Source organism: Rutidosis leptorrhynchoides, chromosome 9, assembly GCF_046630445.1.
Source record: "Rutidosis leptorrhynchoides isolate AG116_Rl617_1_P2 chromosome 9, CSIRO_AGI_Rlap_v1, whole genome shotgun sequence".
Taxonomy (NCBI): domain Eukaryota; kingdom Viridiplantae; phylum Streptophyta; class Magnoliopsida; order Asterales; family Asteraceae; genus Rutidosis; species Rutidosis leptorrhynchoides.
The window spans coordinates 46,220,867-46,234,414 of record NC_092341.1 but is presented as its reverse complement, the minus strand read 5'-3'; the positions used below and the strand labels follow the sequence as shown (position 1 = coordinate 46,234,414).

At 37.1% G+C, this 13,548-nt stretch overlaps 1 protein-coding gene across 1 annotated transcript; it reads right to left on the bottom strand.

Annotated features, from left to right (window-relative positions):
- Positions 1–12,685: 12,685 nt before the first annotated feature.
- Positions 12,686–13,105, bottom strand: LOC139868002 (oleosin H2-like). Its single transcript, XM_071856343.1, has one exon. It carries the CDS (start codon positions 13,103–13,105, stop codon positions 12,686–12,688), a length of 420 nt encoding a protein of 139 aa, XP_071712444.1.
- Positions 13,106–13,548: the final 443 nt, after the last annotated feature.

The window sequence follows — 13,548 nt, the reverse complement described above, 5'->3', positions numbered from 1 at the left end:
GGAAGGTTTTCTGTATTTTGCACTTAATAATTTATTTTTCCAGCATTTTAATCCCTTTTATATAAAATAACTTTGGCTTATTAGCAATTTCTACCCTCCCCACCACAACTATGGTTAGAGAAGTCCTTATTCTTAACTTTTCACCCTTAGTCCTTCCTAACTTAACCAATAAACTTAACTTTTATCCATTTAACATAAAATAACCTTTACCATTTAATTTCTTAGCAATAAAAAAAAATTTACATAAAATAATACCTTAAATATTTGGGATGTTACAACTCTCCCCCTCTTGGATCGTTCGCGTCCTCGCGAACCATTCTTGATGCAACGACGGATAATACTTCAAGAGCCATTCTTCGGGTTCCCATGTACACTCGGAACCTTTTCTAAATTGCCATAATACCTTCAATAATATTACCGACTTATTCCTCAAGTGCTTAACCTTTTGATCCATAATTTTTATCGGCTTTTCCGCATACCTTAACTTATTATCGACCTCAATTTCATTCAAAGGAACATAGGTTGATTCATCCGCCAAACATTTCCTCAATTGTGACACGTGAAACGTGTCATGTATATTACTCAATTCATCGGGTAGAGCCAAACGGTAGGCTACCTTCCCAACTTTCGCCACTATCTCAAATGGTCCCACGAACCTTGGACCCAATTTTCCCCTCTTTCTAAAACGAATGATGCCTTTCCATGGAGAAACTTTTAGCATCACTTTATCACCTACTTGAAATTCTATCGGTTTTCTCCTTTTATCTACATAAGACTTTTGTCGATCTTGTGCCGCCTTTATTCTTTCACGAATTTGGTCAATCATCTCGGTGGTTTGTTGTACTATTTCCGTGCTTCCTAATTCCCGTTGACCTACTTCGCCCCAACAAATCGGGGTTCTACACCTCCTTCCATACAACATCTCATATGGTGCCATTCCAATTGTAGAGTGATAACTATTGTTGTATGAAAATTCAACTAATGGTAAATGAGCATCCCAACTACCACCAAAATCGATAACACATGCTCTTAACATATCCTCGAGAGTTTGTATAGTCCGCTCACTTTGACCATCCGTTTGCGGATGAAACGCGGTACTTACATGTAACTTAGTACCCATTTCCTCTTGAAACTTTCTCCAATATCGCGATGTAAATCGGGTGTCTCGATCCGAAACAATAGAAACCGGCACTCCATGCCTTGCAACAACTTCTTTCATATATAACTTTGACATTGCTTCCGACGACGAAGCTTCTCTTATTGCCAAAAATAATGCACTCTTAGTCAATCTATCAACAATAACCCAAATTGCATCGTGTTGTCTAGGGGTCTTAGGCAACTTAGTCACTAAATCCATCGTAATATGCTCCCATTTCCACACCGGTACCTCTAAAGGTTGCATTTTACCGTAGGGCATTTGATGATCGGCTTTCACTTGAAGACAAGTAAGACACTTGTGCACATACTTAACTATATCCCTCTTCATTCCCGGCCACCAATAGTCTTTCCTTAAATCTCTATACATTTTCGTAGCACCGGGGTGAATCGAATACTTAGACTTGTGAGCTAAGTCAAGGAGCTCACTTCTAACATCACTTTGCAAAGGTACCCAAATTCTCCCATATCTAAGCCTTAAACCACGAGAATCTACCACAAAATCGTCAACTTGCCCCTTGATTCTTTCTTTTCTCACGTTTTCGGGCGATAATGCTTCACCTTGTGCAACACGAATATCATCAAATATTTGAGGTGATATTACCATAGCCAAGCTTGTTATCTTAATCGGTTGATGACTTGACTTCCTACTAAGAGCATCCGCTACTACATTCGCTTTTCCGGGGTGATATAAGATCTCACAATCATAATCTTTCACCAAATCGAGACCTCTCCTTTGCCTATCGTTCAAATCCCTTTGATCAAACAAATACTTTAAGTTCTTATGATCGGTATAAATGGAAAACTTAACACCATAAAGATAATGACGCCAAATCTTTAGAGCAAAAACCACGGCCGTCAATTCTAAATCATGCGTAGGATAGCGTTTCTCGTGTTCCTTCAATTGTCGGGAAGCATAAGCTATGACCTTCCCATTTTGCATCAATACACACCCTAAGCCTTTCTTAGAAGCATCACAATAAACCGTCATGTTCTCATTCCCTTCCGGTAAAACCAATATGGGAGCTTGAACGAGCTTCTCCTTAAGGAGTTGAAACGCTTGTTCTTGCTTTTCTTCCCATCTCCATGGCACACTTTTACGAGTCAACTTGGTGAGTGGGGTGGCTATTCTAGAAAAATCTTGTATAAATCGCCGATAATACCCCGCTAAACCTAGAAAACTCCTAACCTCGGTAGGATTCGTAGGTGGTTCCCATCTCATAATTGCCTCTATCTTCACCGGATCAACACAAATACCCTTCTTGTTAATGACATGGCCCAAAAATTGAACTTCACGAAGCCAAAACTCGCACTTAGAGAACTTAGCAAACAATCTTTCTCTTCTTAAAGTCTCTAATACTTGTCTTAAATGTACCGTATGTTCCTCTTCACTCTTAGAATATACCAAAATGTCATCAATGAACACAATTACAAACCTATCAAGCATCGGTCGACAAACTCTATTCATCAAATCCATAAACGCGGCCGGAGCATTTGTTAATCCAAACGGCATAACCACAAACTCATAATGACCATACCTTGTTCGAAAAGCCGTTTTAGGGACATCTTCTTCCCTCACCTTCAATTGATGGTAACCCGACCTTAAATCTATCTTTGAAAAGAAACTAGCACCTTGTAGTTGATCAAACAAATCGTCTATCCTTGGCAACGGGTACTTGTTCTTAATAGTGACTTTATTCAATTCTGGATAATCAATACACATTCTCATAGTTCCATCCTTCTTTTTCACAAATAAAACCGGAGCTCCCCAAGGTGAACTACTAGGACGTATAAAACCTTTATCTATCAAATCTTGTAATTGAGTCATCATTTCTCTCATTTCCGACGGGGCTAATCGATAGGGAGCTTTGGCAATTGGCGTGGCCCCGGGTATCAAATCTATTCTAAACTCTACCTCTCGCTCGGGAGGTACACCGGGCAATTCACTTGGAAACACATCCGGAAACTCGTTAACTATTGGTACATCATCTAATTCAACAACCTTTTTCGAATCATCAACAACATGTGCCAAAAACGCACAACACCCATGAGACAAAAATCTTTTAGCCTTAGCATATGTGCATATAGGAATTGCACGCCTAGCTCGTTCCCCATAAATCCATATAACTTTTCCACTTGGTGATTGAACTAACACTATTTTCTTACGACACAAAATTATCCCCTCATTGTCATCTAGCCAATCCATGCCCACAATTACTTGAAATTCCCCCATTTGCATGGGTATTAAATCAATGACAAACTTTTCATCATCCAAAATAATTTCACACCCCTTAATGATACTATACACCATCACGGTCTTATTATCCGCTATTTCAACCTCTAATGGGTGTTCTAACATACTTGGGGTCATATTAAAATGCTTACAAAAAGAATATGATACAAACGACCGCGTAGCACCAGAATCAAACAAAACATGCGCAGGTAAAGAGTTTACAATAAAGGTACCTGACACCACATTTTGGGACTCCTTCGCTTCGAGTGCGGTAATCTGATGAGCTCGGGCCCTTGGTCGGCTATCACTAGTCTTCGGTTCCGTCTTAACCTCTTTCTTAACACTACCACTAGCTAAATCCTTCTTGTATTCCGGACATTCGGCTTGAAAGTGACCTTTCTCAAAACAATAATAACATTGCTTACCTTTCTTAGGACATTCGGCGGCCCTATGTCCCGGCTTTCCACAAGAGTAACAATCGGAGGTACCCGCTTTACATTCACCCGTATGATTTTTACCACATCTAGTACACAACTTGGCTTCTTTCCCACCGCTCTTACCCGACACAAAACCCCCTTTTGACTTGTGCGGGGATTCGGAACCAAACTTACCCTTCTTCGGACTAACATTATGCATCGCCTTAGAGTCTTGATCTAACTTCCGTTTAAACGCCGCCTTCTTCCTAAGTTCATGCTCACTAACAAGTGCTCTATTCATCATCTCGGCTAAGGTCTTATAAGTGCTCTTGTCGATAAATTCACTTATCTCGGGATTTAACTTTTCATGATAATGATCCATCATCAACTTGGGACTTGACACGAAGTCCGGACAAAAACGAGACTTGTCATTGAACTCAGCATTAAACTCGGTCACCGACTTACTTCCATGCTCTATATTCATAAACTCGGATTTCAACCTACTAACCTCGGCGGGCGGAGCAAATTGAGTCATAAACATTTCACGGAATTTGTCCCATGAGAAACTTGTAGCCACGTCTCGCCCATGAGACTTAACTATAAAATTCCACCACTCATAACCACTACCCTTCATTTGATGTGCCGCGTAAATTACCTTTAAATGCTCGGGGCATTCACATAACATAAAAGTTTCTTCAATTTCGTCTATCCACCTTTGACTAACGATTGGGTCAACCTTACCATGAAACTCGGGGGGATGGCAATTTGCAAAGTTCTTGTATTCAAAACGATCATCCTTCTTCTTTGGGGCTTCTACCTCTTCTTGTCTTACCCCACTACCGCCTTCACCTCTTAAGGTAGGGTTATTAGCAATAAGAGTCTTTAACTTCTCATCTAATTGATCATTGATCAATGTCTTGATCTTTTCTAACAAGGTTGGGGTATAACGTATCAAGGCTTGCCCTATTTGCCCCGAAATGTCATTTGGCATGTTAACTTCTTTCGATTCGTTTTGAGAGTCTTCTATAGACTCCGTGGATGGGGTGCGGACGTACTCATCATCCTCATCTTGACCTCGGTTTGGTGATACAATAGCCATTCTGAAAATTACATTCAACCCATTAGTTCAAATACCGGTAACACCATTATTCATCAAAACCAAACAATCTGAAAGAATTCCTAACTCGATTCACCATGACCATAGTAGACGTCCATGTGTACTAGAATGAAGTAATAGCAATGGCATGTTGTTATTACACCATTTCATTACACATCTAGTCTACCACGACATCATGGCTAGCGAGTATCAAACTCCTTACATAAACCAATTCGTAATCTTATTCATTATTCTATGGGTCTTGTCAATGACTCTACCCTATGGAGCATGGCACAACTATACGACTTAAACACTTATGCAAGTCCTAAACCGCTTATCCTTTCACAACAATGGTTTAAGCCTAGATAATCCCTATCGTGGGTTATCCAAGTCCCTTAAACCTCAGCTCTGATACCAACTTTTAACGCCTTGATTCGAGTAAAATTCTTTTTTTTTTTTTTTTTTTTTTTTTTTTTTTGAAAAGTTAAGTTACTGGCCGGACAAGGCATTTGCCGCGACGCGGCCTGCCTTGTCGCGGCGCGACACAACACATAAAATTTTTATCTCCTTAACCCAACTTCTGTTTTGAACCTTAGTTCATTGCCGCGGCGCGGAGCCCTTGGCCGCGGCGCGACATAACACTGGTCCGGGTGCCTGACCTGCAACATTTTACTTAAACCAACTTTTGCACATTTCATCATTCTCAAACACATTTAAAACAGCATAATTCATCCACCAACATAAAGATTCAGTTTCTAATATCTTAGACCATCCATAAACAACATTTAGACTTCAAAACATGTTTTCATACTCCAACCATCATTAGGTCCCAAGTTTGACAACAACAAACATGACTCATACCAAAACACTAGGCGTTGATAAGCGGTAACCATGGAGCGTGTTTACAATAAGGGACTTGCAATACCACTTACTCTAATGCCAATGCTCCTCAAGTGCTTCACACGGGTTCCTTACCTTCACGATGGACTTTAGTACCTAAAACATAAAACATCATGGGGGTAAGTTTTTACACTTAGTGAGTTATAGGAAAGTAATAAAACACAAAACACAAAACATTTGGGCACAAATCATAACACTTATCCTTCAACCCATTGGTTGCTTGCATACATTCGGATCCAATTCATTCATACCATAGACATGACTTACTAGGCCGAACCTAGTAATCATGCCTAAGCTAACCATAGACATACTAAATATGCCTAAGCTATCATCATCTCATACATAGACACTTAATGTGTCTAAGCTAACACAAACCATAGGCAAGATTACTAGCAATGTAATAACCTTGCCTAAGCTAAACATCAACCATAGATACAACTATTAGGTTAACCCAATAGTTCTATCTAAGCTACATAACTAGTGCACTTAGTCGTTTCTCTCTTGCACGGATGCAATCCGAGAACACTAAGCCACTCTTGACCCGCCCATATTACCCCCTATGAACTCACCTTGCTTAATTGAATTTCCTTGATCACTTGAAATCTCTTTTCCTTGATTAGCACCTATACATGAGCTAATCCCATTAATCACATAACTCAATCAAAACACAACTTTCTTGAATCATTACATCTTTTCATACTTACACACACATTTAACCCCCTAATCACAACAAGCATACAAGTAGCCTTAAAATCTCATTTTTCCTAAGATGACAATGTTACCAATTCAACATCACATTTTAATCATGTACATTACTAACTCATCCCTTTTAGCTCTATCATGCAACTTTTTCTTTAATCCTTTCATTAATCATCAAATGTGCATAGTAATCCAATTTCATTACTAACACCATTAAATTATCAAATTATCAATTTCTATAACTTACAACTATAACAAAAGTTCATACATGAACATCCTTCATCACAATTTCTAGCTAGAACACATAATCATCTCTTTGAGACATTTTAACAAACACTTGGTGTGCATGACTAGAAACTTAACTAGAACATCACCAAATTCACCATATTCATAACAAAAAAATCCATCATGCAAGTCTATACATAATTCCTCTTCCAAAATCAATAACAATTACATTCTAACTCAAACAATTGTGCACAATTCAACAACTAGCAACTATTTAAGCATAAAACTCATCATAAACACACCATATAAGCAATACTTGGACACAAAATCCATACCTTGACTTTTAGAGTTTAAGAACCCTAATTGTGCACAAAGAGAGTGAAATTGGAAGATTAGAGCTTGCTAAAGTGATTAGGGTGTCTTAGATTTCACTAATTCAAGATTGCATGAGTTTAATTTTAACAATTGATGGATCCTCCTCTTCCCTTTGCAAATGTCGACACTCACAAGAACTCCAGGAAGGTTTTCTGTATTTTGCACTTAATAATTTATTTTTCCAGCATTTTAATCCCTTTTATATAAAATAACTTTGGCTTATTAGCAATTTCTACCCTCCCCACCACAACTATGGTTAGAGAAGTCCTTATTCTTAACTTTTCACCCTTAGTCCTTCCTAACTTAACCAATAAACTTAACTTTTATCCATTTAACATAAAATAACCTTTACCATTTAATTTCTTAGCAATAAAAAAAAATTTACATAAAATAATACCTTAAATATTTGGGATGTTACAATTTCTAAAACACTAGTTTTCTTTAAATTTGTGTTCTTGACTTAAAAGTATGTTAATTAGTGTCTATAGCTCATTGTGATGTCGTGTATGTAATTTGTATGCTCGATTTGTTGTTTTTGGTGTAACTAGTTCATTATGAAAATTTCTTGCTAAATCCTTGATTTTGGATGATCAAATGTTATTAGATTGTTAATGTGCATGTTTTAAAAGTGTTACTAGTATCATTAGCTTCATTTTGATGTATAGATTGATTAAAGAAACTTCATAAACGCGATTATTGATTTTGTGAACTTTTGGTTAGGGTTGGCAACTCTTAAAACGAACTTTTGATGCGTTGAATGCTTGTTAATGTTATTGATAATTGTTTAGTTGTATTACATGTTTCATTACCTTCAAAACGGCATATCATATGTATAAATTGGATTCCCGAAACTTAAATTACAATTGATAAACTTGAAACTTGAAAATAAACCTCTATTGATCACTTGACGGGATTTCGGTTATAGTATATGATGTTTTTGCTTGATGAAAAGTGCTTAGTTGCGTTCCTTGTCGAAAGAGCTTTCCGATGATATAAAATACATGTTCTAATTGTTTGCGGATCATAAAATGTGATTGTTTGTGTTTTGGTTCGTCCATTTGAGGAATACAGCAAACAGGGCCTGGGAACCGATCAGGACGCCGTCCAGATACTGGGGACGCCGTCCCACCTTTTGAACCTAGACACCGTCTAGGATATCAGGACGATGTCCCACCCTTCATTGTGGGACGCCGTCTAGCCATTTGGGACGCCGTCCCATTGTACTAAAACTGGCTGTTTGGGTTGTCTTTTGACGTAAAAATGTTTGCTATGCTACGGACCTCCGATTAACATGAAACTTGGCCAACATGCTCATATATGATTATATAACTTAGAAAAATTGTCGGGTACCCGACCCGACCCCGTTGACTTTGACTTTGACCAAGTTTGACTTTTAATCAAACTTAACCAAATGGTTGTGCAATCGTTCTAACATGCTTTTATACTTGTATCTTGCATGAAACATGACAACTTGATTCACATGCTACATTATTGAGTCGTAACGAGCCATAGGACTAATTGAACATCTTTGACCTATCGTGTTTACCGTTATTGATACAAACCTATTGTTTAGGTCAAGACTAGCATTGTTCTTTGCACACGTTTACTTGTCGAAGTACTTTACTACTCGTGCACTCAAGGTGAGATCATAGTCCCACTTTTACTCTTTTTGAACTTATATTTGGGATGAGAAAACATAAACGATTCTTTTGAACTAAGTGAACACAAGAACGGGAAAACAAACATTCTACATACGAGTTTAGAACAAAAATCCTCAATTCGATTATCATTAGTTACACTTGCCGGGTGTAAGCGAGAACTTATGTTATATGGCCATATGGGTTGACAACCCTCATCTTTGACGGTTCGCTACCGTCTACGGATGAAATATATTTTCGAGAATTAGTGTTTGTTCTAGCACTATGGATGGGGTATACAATGGATGGAATGTTAAGCTTTGATAATTGGGTGCTCGTGAAACAAACTTTTGGAATGTATTACTATTATTTCTTTGATGCAAATCTTGTGGTTCACTTGTACTTACTTACTTAAACCTATGATTTCACCAACGTTTTCGTTGACAGATTTCTATGTTTTTCTCAGGTCCTTGAACGATATATGATACATGCTTCCGCTCATTATTTTGATACTTGCATTGGATGTCGAGTATATATGCATACATGGAGCGTCTTTTGGATACTTTTAAATTGTGTCGCATAAGTTTCATTTGTACTTAAAACTTTGTATCGTAACTTGTGGTGGAACTATTCTTGTAAACTTGAACAACCTTTACATTTGAAATGAATGCGACATATCTTTTGGTCAAACGTTGTTTTAAAGACTTATGACCACGTAACGGGACCTAAGTAGACGGCGCCGTCAATGACGATTTGGTCGGGTCGCTACACTATGAATGTCTCTATATGTATACATGTTTAGGTATAAATATTTATACATGCTTATGTGTGTGAGTGTGTATATATATATATATATATATATATATATATATATATATGTGTGTGTGTGTGTGTGTGTGTGTGTGTGTGTGTAGGGGGGTGGGGGTGTGAGTGTGTGTGTGTGTGTGTGTGTGTGTATGTGCGTGTGGATGTATGGTTGTGTATTTTGATTATTTGCATGTCTACTTGGATTTACATATTTCTGCGCATTATATTATCCATCCTATCTGTCATATTGTTGTGCATTACTGCTATATGTGTTTTCTTTTATGGCTACTTTGTATGGTTGCATCTTTCTAGGTGCACATAACTCTTGCAGGTACGTATGCCCGCACTTTTTAGTTTTGAGAAGCATTCCTGGCCGGAGGTCCTTTAGGAAGCAATCTCTTGGCTCTCGAGTAGAGGGAGGGACGATCTTATCTAGTCACGGGTTCTATACCCGCGGGTGTAGTGACTTCCTTCTACTCTAGAGTTCGAGGAATGATTGTCTACACTCCACCTCCCCCATACCCTACATTCGTGGGATTGCGCATTGTTGTTGTTGTTGTTGTTGTTGTTGTCTGTAAAGAAGACGTCGTATAGAGGTCTTTATGCTGAATAGTGAAAACTGTTTGTCTGCAACATAAGTTAATTCTGTCTACACCACTTAGAAACATATTTGTAAATCTGCGAAGTTGCAGACAAGATAAGACATTTTTTTATCTTATGTCTTCAGAAAAATAAATTGTCTGCGGTAGAAACGTCTGCGAGCGCGACGTAAGACATAATAAGATCCGCATACTGAAAAACAAACAGCACTTAAATTTAGATCTAGATCCTATATAAGTTTTTTTAAGCCAATAATATATCCACCGTTATATTTACTACATCCGCAATATAATATTGAGATGGATATGTAATTGACTAACAAAAAAGGAAGTTAATATGTTTGCCAATTTTAAGGGAAAATTTTTGTTTTGTTAGCAATTTGTACAATTTGTACAATTTGTACTCCTTACGGCTTCACCTTTGAAGCCGAATTTTCATGTGGAGAAGGTTTTGAGAAGTTGGTGCACGTTCGCGTCTCGTGTGGAACAAGTATCTCTTTTAACTTTCAGATCGTAATCAACCTACTTGCAGATCTAATCTACTTTGAGGTTGTATCAACGTGTTTGTAAATCAGATCACCTGTACGTTGGCTAATATACATGCCACTCGGAGTGAGCCTTCAGGATAGACTCGCATCTTCCACTGATGGGTATTCGTTGGAGGTATTTTACATGCATTTGAATCTTTTGTGTGGGTTTGCTAGCTTGCTAAAGGAAATACAGGGTTTGTGTGTCATTGCCGGTCTACACGCTTTGAGAACTTTTGTTTTGTTATTTTTAAAATTGTAAAAAAGTATTGTACGTGATCGTAACATGCAATAGTCATGATCACTGAAAATGCAAGTCGCAGTCAGAGATATCTCAGTCACGAACTGATCACGCGACAACTAAGTCCAGCCATTGCTTGTTGCTCGTTCCAAGTTACTATCTCAGTTATTACCGTCAAACCGTTGATCACGACTTGCATAGTCATGTATTTTCTTGGTTATGACTAGGACACACAACATGCTTGTCTGATGCGAACATGTTATTCGCGCACACAAAGAAGAAAAGATATTAAATGACAAACGTTAAATATATTCTTTTTTCCAAAAACAAATAGCAAATATATTAATTTCTTTTTTTGAAACTTATGTATAGCAAATATATTAATTTCTTTTTTGAAACTTATGTACTTACAAAATAATATCTTTAAATATATACATTTGAAAGTGAATGTTCTTAAACGACAAGTCACCTACTCAATTCAAACTTATTCGCGAACATATTCACGATTAGACTTGAACCACCAACCACTTTAATTGAAAAGCTCCATAAATACCGCCAAGCTACAAATGTTTGAAAAATTATGATTTTTTGACAACTATTAAAGTTATCGTTAGATACTCGAAATACTCGTAGTTTTCAATAACCTACATGTAAAACTCTAACATTAACCCCTTCTCACAACTCATCAAAACACCTTAAGTCCACACTTCAAAGGTATCAAAACACCTTAAGTCCACACTTCAAAGGTATCAGAACCATTGGTTCATTAAAACGCCTTAACGCAATCCAATAAAATTTTAAACGAAGTTCTAAGGGTTGTCAATAAAAAACTCTTTATATTTATCATCCAAAACATTTACGGAGTATTTATTTATTTAAATATTTATTAATGTGATACGGAGTAATTATTAACAAAATTTACAACTTGAGAGGATAGGATAAATTCTAGACGTGCTTCAAAACTTACCTCCAAATATAATAAATGGCTGGAGAAGATCTTATTGCTCTACACTCTTAAGGAAAAAGTGTAATTGAAGTACAAGATTGGGAAATGTCTTTAATTAAAATTTGAAAAATAAATCCTTAAATTAGCATATCTAGCTAATGACAAGTTTTAACTTTGAGCAATGTTATGGTTACAACTTACAAATAATATTGAGATCATAGGTTATTGGATTATTAGCCATTTGATATTTTTTGTTACACTGTGTATTGATTGATTGATTCTGTTCCAATTATATATGATTTCTTATCAATTTTGAATTAACCGAAAACGAGAAACAAGTGCGTTTGGTAAAATCAGGCACCAACTATGTTTGGGTCACGTATTTAAAGGCAGAAACCGAACAAAAGATGAAAATGCCTTCACGTGTTCATCAGATAATGACACTTAACGGACCCTTTAGATGGACGTTAGATAGAGGGCTATGATTGCACTTTTTTTTTTTTTTGGGAAATAAAATGATTCTAAATGAAAAAATAATATCGGAGGGACTCTGATTGCAATTTAATGTCTAATCAAATGACGGACGGAGTAAAAAAGTTTAAAAAAAAGTCTTAAATTAATACTCCCTATGATAATTATATTTACATGAAATTTTCTTTAAAATACATATATCAACATTGCTTCCGTATAAAAAAAGGTAGAGTATATTTCTTTATTCTACGTATTCAACTACGCATAAAAGTCAACACAATCGAAAGCCAAATCACAAGTGAAAAACTAAAATCTACACACCCGACCCGAATCCTTCATAAGGCCCAACGAGTAAACCTCATGCCCGTTGGGTCCATTGGTCCACATCCATGAATTGATGGTCCACATACCCAGCCGTATCTCGAGCCCTTCTCTTGGCATAATCCAACTGGTCTTGCACCGACAACTTTTCACCCGTATCACGGCTCCTCATTTTCTTAAAGTAATTAACTATATAACTGAGTGAAGACAATGCAGAAATGCCAAACGCTCCGGATGCAATAAAACCCGTTACCGCGAACCCGATGGTTAACAAACCCGGAACTAAGATCGGGCTGAAAAGAACGAAAATAGGAGTGGCGATAGTGAGACCGATAAATGTGGCTGTGAACATGAGAGAGGAGAGTACAATAAAAAAGCCAGTGATGGGAAAGAGAGTTAAAATTGCCAGCAGTTTTGTTGTGGTTTTTTGTTGGAAGCGAGATTTTGTGGTGTCCATTAAGTGACGTTTATTGTTGATGGTTGTGATCAAGTATTGTTTAAAAATGGTGTGCGTACGTAATGGTAAGTAAGGATTTAGAGGTGTGGACACGTGGGACATGAGGGGACACGTGTTGGACGGTTGCAACACAGCTTGTATTATTATCTCCCTAGGTGGGCAATTCGATCTGTGCGAAACTTACCACAATAGACGGTCAACATAAGGGGATTCTTAATTATGGTCAGTGGTCAAAGTCATTTTTTTTCACGCCGTTTTTTTTTATTATTTTATTATTACTATTATTTATTTTTATTTTTTTGTATAAATGAACATCCAACAAGTTTTACAAGCAGACTAATTGTAGAGTATAACCCGTTTTGCAATAATCGTCATGTTTTAAACATTATTATGCATATATTTATTTTAGAATTATACTCCGTTATATTCATCATCCACGTGAG

What these genes read in the sequence shown, in the direction of transcription:
- LOC139868002 (XM_071856343.1), bottom strand. Translation starts at nt 13,105, where the DNA reads ATGGACACCACAAAATCTCGCTTCCAACAAAAAACCACAACAAAACTG.